Below are 17,648 nucleotides of genomic sequence, written 5' to 3'. Positions count from 1 at the left end.
GGCTGCCGCAACTCGGCCCCGGGGGGAGGGGATGCCCCTCTCTGGATTTGCCTCCTTCGCCCCCGCCCCATCCCTGACAGAGCTCCACGTGGGGCACAGGGGGCACCGTGCCAACCTCCAGCCGCCCTGCAATGCGAAAAGAAGGGCGGAGCAATCAAGGGGCGGGGCGAGCATGCGGACCCACCGGCCCAGCCGGCGCTCCGGCACTGCAGCCGGGACGCCACCGCCAGTCCGTCGGCCTGCAGGTCCCTAGAGAAGTCGGCCTGGGACTCCCCTTCTCCTGGATGAGCCTTCCCAGGACCCAGCACCGGGCGCGAGGATGGCTAGTGGGCGGCTGCAGCCAAACGCGGGCAGCGCTGGCAGCCCGAGCAGACGGGGCGGAGAGGAGCTGTCCGCACACCCTGGTGCTGAAAGGGGCGCAGGAGGCAGCCCTGAAGAAAACCAGTGCAAGCCGCCCGGCCACTGGTAGCTGTCACACCGTGTGTAAGAGGAAGGGGCTCTCCACCCGGGCTCTCAAGCCATCACCCCTCAGACTTCTTGCAAACGTGGAAGCTCCCCTTTTCCTGGGGAGGGGAAAGCCCATCCCACCTGTAAAAGGCAAAGTGAAGTCCCTATGTCCGCATGTGGACAGAGGACATATTGCAGGGGCCAGGAAGGCGCCAAGTGGTGTCGCCCCTCGGCGCCCTAGAAAGTGGAGACTGAGATTCCAGATGTGCTGAAACGGCGCCGGGGGAGGTAGGGGGAGCCTAATTACTGCTGGGACCTGAGTTTCCTTTCGCTCTCCTGGGGGCCGCGGAGTGAGGTTTACGGACCTGGCTCGGGATCCCTCCTTCCTCCATCTGCACTTCTCCTCCTCCCTCGTCGGCGAATAAATCCTAGGCCCCTCCCTTCGCCCGTCCCCAGGATCTGACGTGGGCTCGACACCTTTCTCAGCTTCTCCCTCCCGCAGCTCCAGTGCCCGAGCTTCGGCTCCCCCGGTTCCCGCAACCGCTTCTTTTTTCCCCTCCCCAAGCCCCAGTAGAACCCAGCAAGGACCCTCTCGGTCCTCAATCCCTCCCTGGGCTCCCAGAAGCTGCTTTTCTCCTCCCCATTGCCTGGGGCTTGCTAGCCATCCACCCCCAAGGACCCAGGCCCCTGAACAAGAGAATAACCTTCGGCCTTCTCGGCCCCACCCCCCGCAGCCGGAGCCGCGCCCCCCTTTACCGTAGATCCGGGAGCAAAAGGAGGTGGACTCCAAGCAACCCCTAGCCCAATTCTCTCCTCCATCCCAAAGGGCAGCAAAATTGTCTTCCTTTGCTGACCCCTAGCAGGAAAGCAGAATTAAAGGGAAAGATAAAAGGACCCGGAGGGAAAGTGACACCTAGATTATTCTGGAGAAACACAGGAGAGAAATTAGGGTGAGTCGCCATGGGTACTCCCTGGGCCCAGCACCCGCCGCCTCCCCAGCTGCTGTTCCTAATTCTGCTGAGCTGTCCCTGGATTGAGGGTAAGGACATGAGGGTGTGGGAGTGGGCCCAGGGAAGGCCCCTAGGGGGTCCTCCACCTTCTTTTTCTGAACATATTGTATCGCCCGAGCTTGTGGGGGAGGGGAGGGGCACAGCTGACGGGGAAGGCGCAAGCGAGGGCTTTCTGGCTGGTACTTGGTGTCCCTTACAGCCCAATATCAAGGAGATGGGGAAACGGAGAAGGGGAGCTTTTAACTGTGTCTTAGGGGTTAAATCCAGGAAGAAGAGCTGGGGAAGTTGGGTGGATGTCTGCGGAGGCGGCAGAAGCACGCAGGGTACCTGGGAGGGAGATGGAGGTGCTGGGGAAGATGCCAGGCTCTTCACACAGATGTTCTTGGACAAATGGACAAAGGCAGATGAACACAAGCAGGGATATTTAGTCTCTGATTCCACTCTAGGGAAGGCATCAAGAGACTGGAGAGAGAGAGAGAGAGAGAGAGAGAGAGAGAGAGAGAGAGAAACAGCTATACTGCAGAGACAGAAACCCAGAGAGAAAGCCATGCACTGCGGAAGCACGGGCTGGGGGGTGCTGCCAGACCCTCTTCAGAGTCTGAAGATTGGGGTAAGGCATCACTGAGGAGAAAAAGAAAGCACTCCCAAAGCCCCTGCTCTGCGCTCACTGCTGTCCAGGGTTAAGGCCCTCACTGAAGGAGAGCTAGGGGCAGGGAGTACAAAGAAGAGGGCAGCTGGGAGTCTTTCCTCCCATCTTTTCTCTCAGCTCAGCCTGAGACCCTCTGAGCCCGGCAAAGAACTGCTCTGGTAAAGATGTCTCAGGAGAAGGAAGAGATGTAGGGAATGGAGAGGCTCACACGACTTCACCTCCTAGGTCTGCCCCTGAAGGAGGGTGAGACACAGCCAGAGCCTGGAAGTGAGTCTCCCACAGTGGCCTCTGAGGACCTGGCTGAGCTGCTCCATGGGACCCTGCTGCGGAAGGGCCCAGAGATGGGCTACTTGCCGGGTGAGGCCCCCAGAGTGGCATACAAGTACAGAGAGAGACATATCTCTTGGAAATGGGAAGAGTGAGGCAGGAGGAGAGAGGATACAGAGGGGGCAAGGCTCTTCTAGAAAGCCAGTGAAATTCAGAGAGAAGCAGGTGGAAAAAGAATCAAATCTGGACATAGACAGAACCAGAGAACTAGGGATGGAGAGAGTAAAAGATAGGTTTTTTTAAAAAAAAAGGTTATGCCCAGAAAGAAAGATGGGAACTCAGAGAACTAGAATCAGAAACTGTGAGAGAAAAAGTGTGAAATACAACTAGCAGATTCCAGTTGGTCTAGGATCATAAAATCAGAGAGCAATAATACTGAACAGAGAAAGAGCTCCAGAGAGAGCAAGACAGCTGAGAGATTTCTCTAGCTAGGCAGGAGAGAAAGCCAGATCTGAGTGGGGAGGGGGCAGGGAGAGTCACAAAGGGGCTATCAAGACTGTGGGGGAAAAGAGAGCTTCAGCTACAAAAGCTTGAGAGGAGGTGGGGAGCATGGGTGGATAAGGGAAAGTGGGAGCCTTACCTTATGGGGAGGCTTTGGGGTTCAGCTTTCCTTCTACCCTGTTCCCTACCCCCATGGGCTAATTTGCTGCTCCTGTGCCCTGACTTCCCTTGCACTATGCCAGGATCTGACCCAGACCCCACACTAGCCACCCCTCCAGCTGGACAGACTCTTGCGGCACCCTCCCTGCCATGGGCCACTGAGCCAGGGACAGGGCCTCTGACGACAGCTGTCACCCCTAAGGGGGTCAGGGGGGCAGGCCCCACGGCACCAGAACTGCTGACCCCACCCCCTGGAACTACAGCCCCACCCCCACCTGGCCCAGCCTCCCCAGTCCCACCCCTCAGGCCTGAGGGAGGAGAGGAGGAGACCACCACCACCATCATCACCACAACAACTGTCACCACTACTGTCACCAGCCCAGGTGAGGTTATGGAAAGGGCATGGAAGCACCCATGTGGGAAAGGAGCATGCTGGGAATGGATGGGGGAGAAACTGCCTGGGAGGAGAAGCTTTAGGTATAGGCACCTCTGCTTAGTAAAGATAAAGGCCAGCACTTACATGCATTATACTTAGGGAAGGGAAGGAGGTCTCAGTACAGATAGAGAGGGAGCATGCATTGTTGAGGGGCAGAGGGAAGAATACAGATGACTTCTCTAGCTTCTTGGCTGGGAGGGCAAGAGCACAGGGCCTCTCTCAGTCCAAGCTGTTTATTTCTCTTTAGTTCTGTGCAATAACAACATCTCTGAGGGTGAAGGCTTTGTGGAGTCTCCAGATTTGGGGAGTGCTGCCAGCCGCTCCCTGGAGCTTCTGGACTGCACCTACAGTATCCATGTCTACCCTGGCTATGGCATTGAGATCCAGGTAACTTTCCTTCCCTGCCCATTGAGTGTGCCCTAGTTTGGTCTAGGAACTAGAAAGCCTGGTTTCTGACTCAGATGATCTCAAAAACTCTTCTAGAGTTCTACAACATGGGCAGCTTACCAGAGGGTGGGAGGCTTAGGCTGTCATGCCATCCTGCCCGCTGCTGACTTGCCCTGGCCTGCCTGTATCTGGCTTCTCTAGGTGCAGACACTGAACCTGTCTCAGGAGGAGGAGCTCCTGGTGCTGGCTGGTGGGGGGTCCCCTGGACTGGCCCCCAGACTGCTGGCCAACTCCTCCATGCTGGGAGAAGGACAAGTCCTTCGGAGCCCAACCAACCGGCTGCTCCTTCATTTCCAGAGTCCCCGAGTCCCAAGGGGCGGTGGCTTCAGGATCCACTATCAGGGTGAGGAGTCTGAAGTGCCAGTAGAAGGGCAAGGGACACGTGGGATGCAGAGGCCATCTACAGGGCCTTTCTAAGCATTGGGGGGAGAATTTTCCTCCTGCCTGGCCTCCTGCAGAGGCAGGACCAGCAGAAGATACTCAAGCATACTTACCTCACATGCTCACAGATGTGTGGCTAGGTGTGGACAAGTCCAAGTAGCTACTCATAAAACATTGAATGTCTCCTTCATACAGGAACATTTATTGACTGTCTCCATCACACCTCTGTTGGCCTTAGGGAAAATAATGAATAAGCTGGGTATAAATTTGACTTTAAGGAGCTCAAGATCTGGGTAGAAGCAGACCAGGAATGGAGATGGATTTGTCAATGAGATAAGGGGCTATGATGGAGGAAATGCAGGCAGAGGGAGCAAATATTAAGGGGCCTAAATCTCTTCTAGGGAATATAGGAATGGCTTCTTGGAGGAGGTGCGACTAAGCTGAGTTAGAATGAGTTGGCTAGGGGAAGGGTGGGAGGAAGAAGTTGGGGGCAACTGTCTAATGGACAGGGAAGTGCATTCCAAGAGTCAGAGAGGAAAGAAAATGTGACCCTTGGAGAAGGCCATGTAATTCAACATGGAAGACAGAATTGTCTTCGCTGTGTGATATGAGACAATTTATTTATCCTTTCTGTGCCTCATGGCTCCATCTGAAAAAGAGATGAGTACTTACTGCATAGTATTGTTAGGAAGAGAAAATGAGTTAATACCTGTTGAGTATTTAAAACAGTGTCTGGGCTGGGCATGGTGGCACACGCCTTTAATCCCAGCACTCGGGAGGCAGAAGCAGGCAGATCTCTGTGAGTTCAAGGCCAGCCTGGTCTACATAGTGAGTTCCAGGATAGCTGGGGCTACAGGGAGACCCTGTCTCAAAAAGACCAAAAAAAAAAAAAAAAAACCAGTGTCTGAACAATGCCAGTCATTGGCCCCAGAGTTGAGGCGTAGAAAGTAGTGAAGGAGAAGGAACAAAAGGCAACACTGGGAAGCAGGGAGGAGCTCAGTGGCAAGTTCAGATTCATTTGCAAGAGGGAGACAGTTGGATGTTGTAAGCAGGAAAGTGACAGTTGCAGATCTGTGATTTAGACAGAGCTTTCTGAAATATGGAGGCAGGAAAGGAAGCATATGTGATGTATCTACACACAGATGAGCTACACATGTGAGCATCCATGCTATCCAGTGTGTAGGAAACTTCCCATAATGCACATGTATTTTCTAGCACACATATGCGTGCATGAGCCAAGGGACTCAGCCAGTGTCCCCTTACAGACACTGTTGTCTTCTCCAAAGTTCCTCTGTGTAGTCCTCATAAACAGGAGCCACTGTCCCTATGCATCCCTTCACAGTGTTTCTTGGCTTCATGCAAACCCCTCCCCCTGTGAGCTTGTCTGACCCCAGACACACACACACTCCGACCTTGGCTGACCTCAGACACCTTGTGCATCTTATCCAGGACATAGGCCATCTCCTTTCCTCATGACCTCTGCCCAAGACTTGCCCTGTGGGTATATTGTGCAAGGCAAGAGTGCCCATCACCATGCCTATTGGAGAGACCAGTACTTTGTGGCAGGAGCCTGGTTGTTGGAGGCGAGAACATGCCTTAGAGCCAAGGGCTAAAAATCAGATATTAAAAAAAAAACCCTACTGGGCATGGTGGCACATGCTTTTAACCCCAGCAGGCAGAGGCAGGCGGATCTCTGTGCATTCAAGGCCAGCCTGGTCTACATATATAGTGAGTTCCAGGCCAGCTGGGCCTACAGGGAGACCTTGTCTCAAAAAAGACCAAAAACAAAACAAAACAAAACAAAAAACCCAAAACCCCCAGCTACTCACTGACTCCTTTAAGCCATTTCCCCAGGGCATCAAAAATAGGGCTCGTAGGCCATGTGGGACACTGAGGGGAGCAGAGCTGTGTGAAGCGGCCTTCACTACCTGTCTCAGCCTTCCCTTTGCAGCTCTGCAGGCATATGATTAACATATCTTAGGACAGAGACACTATTTAGGTCCTACTTAACTGCTGTAATTGTGGCTCATGTCTACAGTGCCTTCCTTAACTACTCCAAATGGTCTGAGCCCAGCAAATTTGCCCATATGCAAAGTCATTTCACCAACCGTTGCTTCTTTCCCTGGCTTCTCACAGTAACCCAGGGAGGGGTCTTGTCAGCTCAGAGGAGCAAGAAAATTTGAGGCTGTGTGGCATTCTCAGCCACCTGAAACTTCATTGCATAGTCAGAAATCAGATCCCCAAGTCTCTGCCTTCTGGTCTTTCCTTAAATGAGGGTGGAGGGATGATTGGCATATCTGCATACCTTGGGGGAGGTCCTTAGCATGTTTGTTTTCAGACAGGGTTTCCTGTAACCTAGGCTGGTCTGAAATTCACTATGTAGCTAAGTTTAGCCTTGAACTTCTGTTCCTCCTGCCTCTACCTCCTCAGTGCTGGTATTACAGACCTAGTTTATATGAAGCTAAGGATTAACCCAGGGCTTTTTGCATGCTAGGCAAGCACTCTACCAACTGAGCTACATCCCTGCTCTTTAGTTTCAAAATTTGTTTGAAAATTTAAAAATTTTCAAAAATTTCAGGTCAATCCTCACTAATAGGAATTATTAATATTTAGTGACAGATACCCCTTACCACAACCCCAGTCACCTGCTCAGTCATTCAGTCTCATAGTAATAATAGGCAATGGGTAATATGGTGGCAAAATTCAACATGTAGAATTGTATACAGGCAAGAGTTCAGTGGAACATGAAGTTATCAAGGCTTTTCCTAGAAGGAGTGGTTCTTAAGTTACTCTGTGAAAGATCAGAAAGAATCTTGTAGCCAGGCATGGTGGCGCACGCCTTTAATCCCAGCACTGTGGAGGCAGAGGCAGGCGGATCTCTGTGAGTTCGAGGCCAGCCTGGTCTCCATTAGAGAATCCAGCCCAGCTGCGGCTACAGGAAGACCTTGTCTCAAAAAAAAAAAAAAAAAGAAGCATGACATGAGCAAAAACATGGAGGTGGACTGGGCATGGTAGTGCAAGCCTGTAAGTCCAGCTCTCTAGAGGCTAAAGCAGGAAGATTAAGAATTCAAAGCCAGTCTGGGCTACATAATGAGACCTTGAATCAAAAAAGCCAGGGGTAGCTGGGTATGGTAGTATACACCTTTCAGTCCCAGCACTCAGGAGGCAGAGGCAGGTGGATCTCTGTGAGTTTGAGGCCAACCTGGTCTATATAGCGAGATCCAGGCTAACCAGGGCTATGTAGTGAGACCCTGTCTTAAAACAAAACAAGACACAGGGATTAGTTCAGTGATAATTTGCCTAGCATGTACAAAGCCCTGGATTTAATCCAACCAACAGTGTGGGAAAAATGGATGTGGGACATTAAGGAATCACAGACTGCTGTGTAGGCTGTCTCAGGTGCTGAATACAACCCTAAGGCTTGGCTAGACCCAGTTATGGAAGGGACTAGAATATCAAGCTAATGTATTTAGACTTGATTCTGTTGACCATAAAGGGCCAGCACAGAGGCTAATATTTACTGAAACTGCCATGTCCTATGGTTCTTTTGGGGGGTGGGTTGGTTGGGATTTGTTGGTTTTTTTTTTTTTTTTTGAGATAGGGCTCACTGTGTAGCCCAGGCTGTCCTGGAACTCCCTACGGAGACCAGGCTGGTCTTGAACTCACAGATATCCACCTGCCTCTGCCTCTCAAGTGGTGGGAAAGGCACATGCCACACCTAGCTTTACAGTTGTTTTTATATCTACTTATCTCAGTATGTCTGGGGATGCTAGAAAGGCAAGGTACAGTAGTTTTTGTTGTTGTTACTGTTATTTTTCCCCCCTCTGTCCCCACAGCCTAGCCAAAGAAATCTTTAATGAATTTTGAAATTTGAAAGGGAAGGGGTCTCTGACAGAATCACTGAAGGCTAGAGAGTCTGGAAAGGCAAAAGCTTAAACAGAGCTGGTGTTTGCCATGCTCTCTGCTAACTAGAGCTTGCCCCTCTTAGTAGACACAGCCTTGGAAGCTGGGCATGGTGGTACAGCTCTCTGGAGGCTGAGGCAGGAGAACCAAAAGATTAAGACCAACTTGGGCTCAAGACAAAACAGAAGAAGCCTCAAAAAGACTATAAGCAGTAGTTATATAGAATGTGTAAGGGGAAAATGACACCAGGGAACACTTGTTAGTGGTAGAAGCCATTTGGATGTGGGTAGACAGACCATTGTTGCTAGGTAAAAGCCCTAATCTGAGCTGCAGAACCAGTGCAAAAAGGGATGTTGCATAGAAAGAAGACAGACCAGTTTGTCAAAGAAAGTAGAATTTTACTTCACACTTCATTTTCACTAGGGATTAATTTAGGGGGCACTGGACATTAAGGGCTTTAATGACACAATTCCTAAAGAAGTTTCATGTGGCTATCTGCCTGAAAGCTGAATATGGAAGAAAATCTGTGAAAGAAAATGCTACAAGGCACTTCCTAAGTGGGAGCCTTGATAGCCACATCTAGAAAATGGGTCACATGGTCTTCCTCTGCCTTCACCTAAAAGACTGTGTAAACTTACTTGGAAAGTTGAACAAACTCTGAAAATACTATTTCTTATTACAGCTGATGGAATTCAGGGTAGTCAGTTACTTTGCTTGAAGTCACGCAGCCATTGAGTACCAGGGTCCAAAATAGCTGCTTTATCTATAGAGACCTATGGGTAAATTACAAAGGCTACAATAGATAAGGGTGCTGAGATTGCCTCTTCTTGAAACCATGTATAAGGAGTTCTTGTCTTCATTTTGGTTGGCAGCATCAGCCTGTTTGTTCCCTGGAAGGACGGGACTGATGTGGGGTTGGGGGTGAGGAATGGGTGTGAGAGGTTGGTGTGGGACAAGCCCTCCTTCCTTCCCCCTGCCTCGTCTGTCCAGCTTACCTCCTGAGCTGTGGCTTCCCACCCCGGCCAGCCCATGGGGATGTGAGTGTGACAGATCTACATCCTGGGGGCACTGCCACCTTCCACTGTGACTCAGGATACCAGCTGCAGGGTGAGGAGACACTTATCTGCCTCAATGGCACGCGGCCAGCCTGGACTGGTGAACCCCCCAGCTGCACAGGTGAGTCTCTTGCTGAAGGGCTTCTGTTCTGGGGGAGGGGTACTGAGCTAGGAGTCTCCATCTTTGAGGGAGAAGCTATCCTGAGGGAGTTCCTAGCTGCAGAGTCTCTGTCCTGGGATCTCCCCTGGAGCTCTCTACTATGAGGGTTTCCATCCTCCAGGAATCTCCATCCTTGGGGAGCCTCGATCCTTGGCTGACCTCCTTCTGGAGCTTGCCATCTTGTCACCACTCTGGAGGTTCTTTCTTTTTGGAGTCCTCATCTCCAAGGGAGCCATTTTTTAGGGTCCCTGGCTGATGGATCTTGATCCTACAGTCTTCATCCTGCCCCTCTGCCCCAACTGATAGTGTATGCATTCTAGAAATTACTACCATAAGGCTTCTCCTCTGAGTTTTCATTTTGGGGTTCCCTCTCTCAGTGTGTCCACCTCTGGGCAGTCTCCACTTTGGCAGGTTCTCCATTGTGAAGGGTTCTTGTTCAGGGCTGTTTGCCCTCCTGAATGGCAGCCTGGAGAAGGTCTTATCCCTCAACTAAGGCCATGGGGCAGGAGCCATCCCTGGCCAGCTCTGGAGATGGGCCTGAGAAGAGCTGAGGTTCCCAGGGGAAGGACAGGTCATTTGAGGCTGGCCTTCCTGCCCCCTCCTCTGCCTACAGCATCCTGTGGTGGCATCATCCACAATGCCACACTGGGTCGAATCGTGTCTCCTGAGCCCGGGGGAGCCGCAGGGCCTAATCTCACCTGCCGCTGGGTCATTGAAGCAGCTGAGGGACGCCGGCTACACCTGCACTTTGAGAGAGTCTCACTGGATGAGGACAATGATCGGTGAGAGTCAGAGGTCCTCACCTTGGGAAAGGGGTGGGGGGGGGCTTCAGTAGGGAATCACATGGTTCTGGGATGGATCCTCTGTCAAGCAGAGTTTTGGCTTAACTCTGTTTTAGAGAATGTAGCAGTGCAACCTTAGATGAGTCACTGAATCATATGGTACCTCAGTTCTCTTGTCAGTAGAATGGACATCATAGTATTCTTCCAAATGCTTACATAATAAATGCATTAAGATATGTAAAGTAGGGACTGGAGAGATGACTCAGTGGTTAAGAGCATTGGTTGCTCTTGCAGAGGCCCTGGTTTGATGGTTTGATTCCCAGCATGGACATGGTGGCTAACAACAATCTGTAATTCCAGTTCCAGGGGATCCAATGCCCTCTTCTGACCTCTGTGGGCATTGCACAACATGGGTGCACTTACACACATGCAGGCATTACATTCATACACATAAAATAAAAATAATAAAAAAATTTTAAAGATACGTAGCTGAAGCTGGGCGTGGTGGTGCACGCCTTTGATCCCAGCACTCAGGAGGCAGAGGCAGGCAGATCTCTGTGAGTTTGAGGCCAGCCTGGTCTCCATAGTGAATCCAGGCCAGTTAGGGCTACAGGGAAACCCTGTCTCAAAAAGACCAAAAAAAAAAAAAAAAAAAAAAGATACGTAGCTGGGTGTGGTGGTGCACACCTTTAATCCCACCACTCAGGAGGCAGAGGCAGGTGGATCTCTGTGAGATTGAGGCCAGCCTGGTCTATATAGTGAGTTCCAGGCCAGCTGGTGCTGCAGGGAGACTCTGTCTCAAAACAAAACAAGACAAAACAAAAACAAAAAGATGTGTAAAGTAATTAAGTGGTGCTTAGGATGGGACAAGCACTGTAAATGTGTGCTGTCAGCATTTTCTATATCGCTCTTTGTCTAAAAATGTGATATCCCAGCTCTATAGTGTGATCTTGGGCTGAGTACTCACTCAGTCTTTCTCTGCCTTTTAGCCTCATCTATAATAAGGGGCAATAATAGTGTCTGACTCAAGAGTCCTTGTAAAGATCAAACAAGATAAAATGTGTTGTGGCTTAGAAAAGTGCATGGTATATGGCTAATGTTTGATAATAGCAGCTATAAAGATAAGCTTGGGGACCGGGCAAGGCAGCTTCCAAGGGGAAATGCTCCTGCCACCCTTCTGTGCATCCCAGGTTGATGGTACGCTCAGGGGGTAGTCCCCTGTCCCCTGTGATCTATGACTCTGACATGGATGATGTCCCTGAGCGTGGTCTCATCAGTGATGCTCAATCCCTCTACGTGGAACTGCTTTCAGAGACACCTGCCAATCCCCTGCTGCTCAGCCTCCGATTTGAAGGTAACAGTCTCCCTCACCATGCCCACCCTACATCACCCCTTTCTTGCACCAGGCATAGTTACAGCACAAACTCCCTCCCCACTCATCTCCATGATTGAGCTCTGACACCTGACAGGAATCCCTTCACAGGGATGCCTTCTCAGTCCAACATAGCTTTTTCTGATTAAGCTTCAGGCAGGGCTGGATGTGGGTACACGGCCAAGTAATCTCCCTCTTTCAGTTCTTTGCTGTGCAGGAGCGTCATTCACATGCAGGATTTTCCCGTGTGGTGAACTTACAGACCACCAACTGACTTGACACCATCAGAAAAAAGGAAAATTTATTAGAGCTTTGGTAACAATGCCAGAAAACGTTCTCGTGGACTTGACAACACAGTATTATGATTGGCAAGTCCATATCACGTGGCTCTCCCTGATTTGCCCCAACTAAACTTCATGGACTGGATGTAGGGAAGGCTTATTCCCCCAAATGAAAATAGTGGTGGTGTTATGACAAGGAAGAATGGATGTTGGGGAGGTCAAAGAACAGTGATCACAGAAGAGGCATTTAAGCTTGGCCTTCTAGGATAGAGGATATCTGGGTGACTTAAAAGAGAAAGGCTTCAAGTGTAGCTCTAGTGAAAGGAACAGTGGTGTGTTTGGAAAACAGGATTGTAGCTGGAGCAAAGGATTTATATAAACAGCAGCAAGAGAGACGCTGGAGGGTTGGGGAGGTGGTTCAGTGGTTAAGAGCACATACTGCTCTTCTAGAGGACCTGAGTTAAAAATTACAAGCACCCATATCTGGTAGCTTGCAACTAACTACCTGTGATCCCAGCTCCAGGGGATCTGAGGCCCTCTTCTGACCTCTGCAGGCACCTGCACACGTATGTGCAAACCCCCACATAGACACACATATATACACATAATTAAAAATAAAATAATATTTAAAGAGCATATTTAGAGTGCAAATGCATAAATGACTCCAAAGCTCCTAATTTGAAAAAGGAATACACTAAACACACACACACACACACACACACACACACACACACAAATAAATAAATAAATGAATAACAAAGTAAGTATATTTTTTAAAAAGAGAAAAAGAGAGGCACTGAAAGGGAAGTACTTGGAAATAAGGTCTTGTTCCTGGATGAACCATAAAGTGGAACTAGCAGTGGGCCCTGGTAGCTGGATAGGATTTGTACATGATACCGTTGTCAGATTAGTAACATGAAACACAACAGTGGGTCTGCAGAAATGCAGGCTGTGATGGGCTCTGGGAGCTCTCTGGTCTTTGGTGAGAATGTTATCTGCCTCTCTAGCTGTGGGCCACTGCTGCACTGTGAGCTTCAGTTTCCTCCCCTGAGTCACAGATAGTTTTGTGGCTAAGATGCAATCAGGTAGACAAAAGCTGAAACGTTCTAGAAATGTTCATTTTTCTGACTTAGTCCTCAGTAAAAACTGAGCAGCTTCCACACTCGCTGCAGTTTTAGATTCTAGCAACAGTGTAGATGATCAGAATCCAACTGTTATTTTTGAGGATAGAACACACCTACGCAAGCCAGTTCTCCAGAGGCACCCCTCCCCAACCTCCCACCCTTGCAGTTTCCAGAGCCAATTGTCTGTGGCAAACAACTAAACCTTCTGGGTTGGAGACCTGGTTCTGCTGTTGCATGCTGGGTGGCTTTTTGTCTGCAGATTCTCTTGCTGTAGAATGGTGGTTAGTATTTGACTAGTGGTTCTCAAATTCAGGGCCAGCTTGGGCTACATTAGTGAGACCAATCTCCCACTTCAAAACACCGAAACAAATCAAAAAGGCCACAAGTAGCCAAACAACACCCGAATTCAGCCCAAATGCCCAACTTGAGACCCAGAGTCCTATTGCTTAACTTTTGTGAACAACTCCTCTTTAGCCTTTGAGGAAGATCGATGCTTCGCTCCTTTTCTGGCACATGGCAATGTGACTACTACAGACCCTGAGTACCGCCCAGGGGCACTGGCCACCTTCTCATGCCTCCCGGGATATGCTCTGGAGCCACCAGGTCCCCCCAATGCTATTGAATGTGTGGATCCCACAGAACCCCATTGGAATGACACAGAGCCAGCCTGCAAGGGTGAGCCATCCACATCCCAGAGTCCTTCTGCCCGCAGACAGGCCCTGAAGTGGGGAGTCATGGGGAGGGCAACTTAATGAAGGAGACCTTAAACATTGAAGCCTAATAAACCCAAAGTCTCAGGAAATCTCTGTCCCTTTGGAGGCTGTTTCCTTAGCTGAATAATTGGTGGGCTTGTTACCAATTCAGGCACAAACCCAAAAGGCTTCAAGAGCTACAACTAGAGTTGGGCTGAATTGTGGACTGGGTTAGCTACAGAGTGGGCAGGGTTAATTAAGGGCAGGACTGTGGTATCAGCCTAACCAAATCCATCTATGGCCAGAAATCTTCAACACTAAGAAGTGTGTAATATGGCCTGGTGCACACCACCTAGGCACTGTTTTGAATGAAGACCATCTGTCCACATGGGTCCTGATTATGACACTCTTCCCTAGCCATGTGTGGAGGAGAGCTGTCTGAGCCAGCTGGTGTGGTCCTGTCTCCTGACTGGCCCCAGAGCTATAGCCCCGGCCAGGACTGTGTGTGGGGCCTGCATGTCCAGGAAGAGAAGCGCATCCTGCTCCAAGTTGAGATGTATGTTTGGGTCGTGTAGAGGGTGTGATGGGTCTGGGCTCCAGCAGATGTGATGACACTGGCCTACATCTGAGCCTGGCTGGCTCGTCTAAGTTCACACAGATTTCAGTGGGTAGGTGATGTTCTGATGGAGGACATCAAACGGGTACAGGACAGAGGTGGGAGACCTGGGTTCCAATCACGTAGCATGGTAACCTTGGTTCTTCAAGGGCTATTGTAGTCAAGGGGCCCTGGTGTAGTGTCTCCCTCTGGAGGCTTCTGCAGTCAAATGCTCTACTGCTGAGTTATACTTCCTCTCTGGAGGTTTCTGACATTACTGGAGCAATTTCCAGGGACCCAGGCCCCAACTGTTGTATCCTCACTAGCAGCACGCTGGGTGTGGGTGCAAATCAGTGAGCTAATTTGGTATGAGTTTGTCGTGTCTGTGTAGAGAAGCAAAATTGGACATGACTCAAAAGCAGGTACTCAGGCCCACCCCAGCGTCTGTACAGAGTGGAGAAGACTATGATCTGTGTTTGATCAAACCTGGGCTAGGCTTCCCAAAGCTATGGAAGAGCGGGTAGAGCTAAATAAGGAAACTGGAGGTGGGAGGAGCCTTCGAACAGGCGGAACCCGGAGGAAACAGCCTTGAGGAGAAACCCTAGACCGAGGAATTGGGGCAGGGCTGGAGGTGGGTCACAGATGAGCAGAGTTGGGGGTTGGGCGAACCGGGTGGGAGGGGCTGGGCGTGGTCTCATCTTATTATCCGGTCCCACACCCCCCCCCCCACGCAGCTTGAATGTGCGCGAAGGGGACATGCTGACGCTGTTCGATGGGGACGGTGCCAGCACTCGAGTCTTGGCCCAGCTGCGGGGACCTCAGCCGCGTCGTCGTCTCCTCTCCTCTGGACCCGACCTCACTCTGCAGTTTCAGGCACCGCCTGGCCCTCCAAATCCAGGCCTAGGCCAGGGCTTCGTATTACATTTCAAAGGTACGAAAGGATGGTCAGAGGTCGCGCGGGGAGGCGGAACCCGGGGGCCCGTGGAGCTGGAAGGGCACCTTGAGTCAAGGGGCAGCTTCCAAACGCCTGTCTCCCTTGCAGAGGTCCCCAGGAACGACACGTGCCCGGAGCTGCCACCCCCGGAGTGGGGCTGGAGGACGGCGTCCCACGGGGATCTGATCCGGGGCACGGTGCTCACTTACCAGTGCGAACCTGGCTACGAACTGCTGGGCTCCGACATCCTCACCTGCCAGTGGGACCTGTCCTGGAGCGCAGCTCCACCCGCCTGCCAAAAGAGTAAGCTGGGCCCCGCCGTAAGCCTCTGCTTGGGCTCTGCCTCCGTCCTTTGGGGTCCTGGCCCCTGCCCTGATTCCACATCTCTTCGCTCTGGGTCCTGCCTGGGCTTCATGCCCATCCCTCCGTTCTTTGGGTCCCACTGCGTTCAGTGCCGTGAAACTGCCCTCTCTGGGTCTCGTAGCTCAGGGTTGCTTCCTTCTTTCCACCATCCTGGCCCTATCAAGGTTTTCCTCACGGCCACGCCCCTTCCAACTCCTGATTCCAGCCCCTTCCAGTCCCTTCCCTCCCAGCTTTTGCCAGCTTGCACCTGGGCTCACCCCATCAACTCTTGTTTTCTAAGACCTCTCAAACTCTCAGTCCCCAAAACATTGGCCCTGGGCAAAGTCACTTTGATCGGATCAAGGCTTGTCAATGGACTTGATTTATTTTAATGCAGTCACAGAAGCCCCCCTGCTAGGTTAGAATTATAGGTTGGGTTTCTGGCTCTTCCCTATCCTGACAGGAGCTCAAAACTGGAAGGCAGGCAGATGCCTAAGCAATTAGGTGGATTATACTGTGGTAATCAGGGGTGACTTAGGGCAGGGTACTTAAAACCCTAGCTTTGTCTTCCTCATGGATGAAGTGGTAGGGGATTGTACAGAGCAAAGGCAGCATTTCACACAATGCCTGGTGGATGTAAACAGTGAGTAAGTCACAGCTCTGAGCATGCTTGTGGGAAGTGCACAGCTTCATTTTCCCATGGATTGCACATATTTCAGGGGTGGCATTTACAGGCTACTTTTAGAAAAGCAGCAAGGCTGGGTACAGTGGTCCACATCTGTAATCCCAGCACTTGGGAAACTGAGGCCAACCTTAGCTGCACAGTGAGACCCTGTCTCAAAAACCCAAAGGCACTGGGTGTGGTAGCATATACCATTAATCCCAGCACTTGGCAGAAGCAGGTGGATCTTTGTGAGTTCGATGCCAGCCTTGTTCTACATAGCCAGGTCAGCTGGGGCTACAGGGGGATCCTGTCTCAAAAACAAAATCAAAACCCAAAGGCTAGTAAATATGTGATCACTAGTAACGTACTTACCTAGCACGTTAAACAAACAAGACAAACAACAAAAAAGCAGAGCAAGATGTGGTGGTGCACCTGGGTATTTCCGCATTTGGGAGGCAGTTCAAGCTCAGCCAGGCCTACTGACCAAGACGGTCTCAAAAAATTTAAAAACTAATGCCTTTAATCCCAGTACTCGGGAGGCACAGGGAGGCAGATCTTGTGAGTTAGAGGCCAGCCTGATCTACATAGGAGATTCCAGACCAGCCAGGGTTACATAGTGAGGCCCTGTGTCAAAAAAAAAAAAGAGCAGAAAGAGATAACATTTTGTCACTCTAAATTTTGGGAAGTTTGACACAAGGATAGGCTGTGGTTCTTGCAAATAGCTCCTGGGAATAGCGTGTTTCAGAAAGCCAGATTGGGGCTGGACACAGGGGAAACTGTGTAGCTGGTATAGTACCTCATCCCTGGAAGGATTCACAGAATATTGGACCCAAGTAGGCCAAGTAGTCAGCTTGCCTAGCTAAGGCTGGGCTCAGAAACTCCCCAGAATACACTCTGAGCCTGCTGCTGAACTAAGACCCAAGTCTCCATATCTATCTAGTACTCCCTGACTGTGACCCTTGAAGGTTCCAGCTCTGTCACTCCTCAGCTGCGTGCTAAGCCCTATGCCATAGAGCAATGATGGTGACATTGAGCTCTCAGGATAATCAAGATTTTATATATATATATAATTTTTATGTTGACAAGTAAATGTTGCAGCCAGTTTAATAACAAACAGAAAACCTTTAGTTAAGGGGAAAATTATTTTTTTGATGGCTATGGAGTTGGGAAATTATTAATTCAGGCTACTCTTCTTTGGCTTAACCATGGTATACCATGCTGTTTTTCAAAGCAGAGACTTGCATGAATATAGGGCAAGCTGGTGGAATTAGAAACAAAAACTGCTTTCATGTGATAATTTTGTTTCCTATGTTTTTTAAATATTATTTTTATTTTTTTAGAAGAAGCATATCATTACAGCTTTGACATGCCCAATAACAGTTTCCAGAGCAAAGACACAGCTCCTTCAAAAGTGGCTACAAAATTTCTAGGTTCTCTGTTGAATTAA

The 17,648-nt window shown here is 50.2% G+C and overlaps 1 protein-coding gene across 3 annotated transcripts in view; it reads left to right on the top strand.

Moving 5' to 3' along the window:
• Window positions 1-911: 911 nt before the first annotated feature.
• Window positions 912-17,648, top strand: part of Sez6l2 (seizure related 6 homolog like 2) — a 22,129-nt gene continuing 5,392 nt past the window's right edge. The window contains exons 1-12 of one of the 3 annotated variants that reach the window (XM_008823876.3): window positions 912-1,486; window positions 2,332-2,463; window positions 3,117-3,416; window positions 3,717-3,856; window positions 4,058-4,259; window positions 9,191-9,376; window positions 10,029-10,197; window positions 11,388-11,551; window positions 13,449-13,649; window positions 14,084-14,222; window positions 14,996-15,192; window positions 15,304-15,498. In XM_008823876.3, the coding sequence (XP_008822098.1) occupies window positions 1,408-1,486; window positions 2,332-2,463; window positions 3,117-3,416; window positions 3,717-3,856; window positions 4,058-4,259; window positions 9,191-9,376; window positions 10,029-10,197; window positions 11,388-11,551; window positions 13,449-13,649; window positions 14,084-14,222; window positions 14,996-15,192; window positions 15,304-15,498 (2,104 nt within the window). In that variant the 5' untranslated portion in view covers window positions 912-1,407. The remainder of the gene's footprint in view (window positions 1,487-2,331; window positions 2,464-3,116; window positions 3,417-3,716; window positions 3,857-4,057; window positions 4,260-9,190; window positions 9,377-10,028; window positions 10,198-11,387; window positions 11,552-13,448; window positions 13,650-14,083; window positions 14,223-14,995; window positions 15,193-15,303; window positions 15,499-17,648) is intronic. The other 2 variants (XM_008823875.3, XM_008823877.3) reach the window with 2 other exon arrangements.

The sequence above is a fragment of the Nannospalax galili genome, unplaced genomic scaffold, assembly GCF_000622305.1.
Source record: "Nannospalax galili isolate Female #2095 unplaced genomic scaffold, S.galili_v1.0 scaffold788, whole genome shotgun sequence".
NCBI classification, from domain to species: Eukaryota; Metazoa; Chordata; class Mammalia; order Rodentia; family Spalacidae; genus Nannospalax; species Nannospalax galili.
Note: the sequence above shows the minus strand (reverse complement) of the source record. Positions and strands in the feature narration are given on the sequence as shown.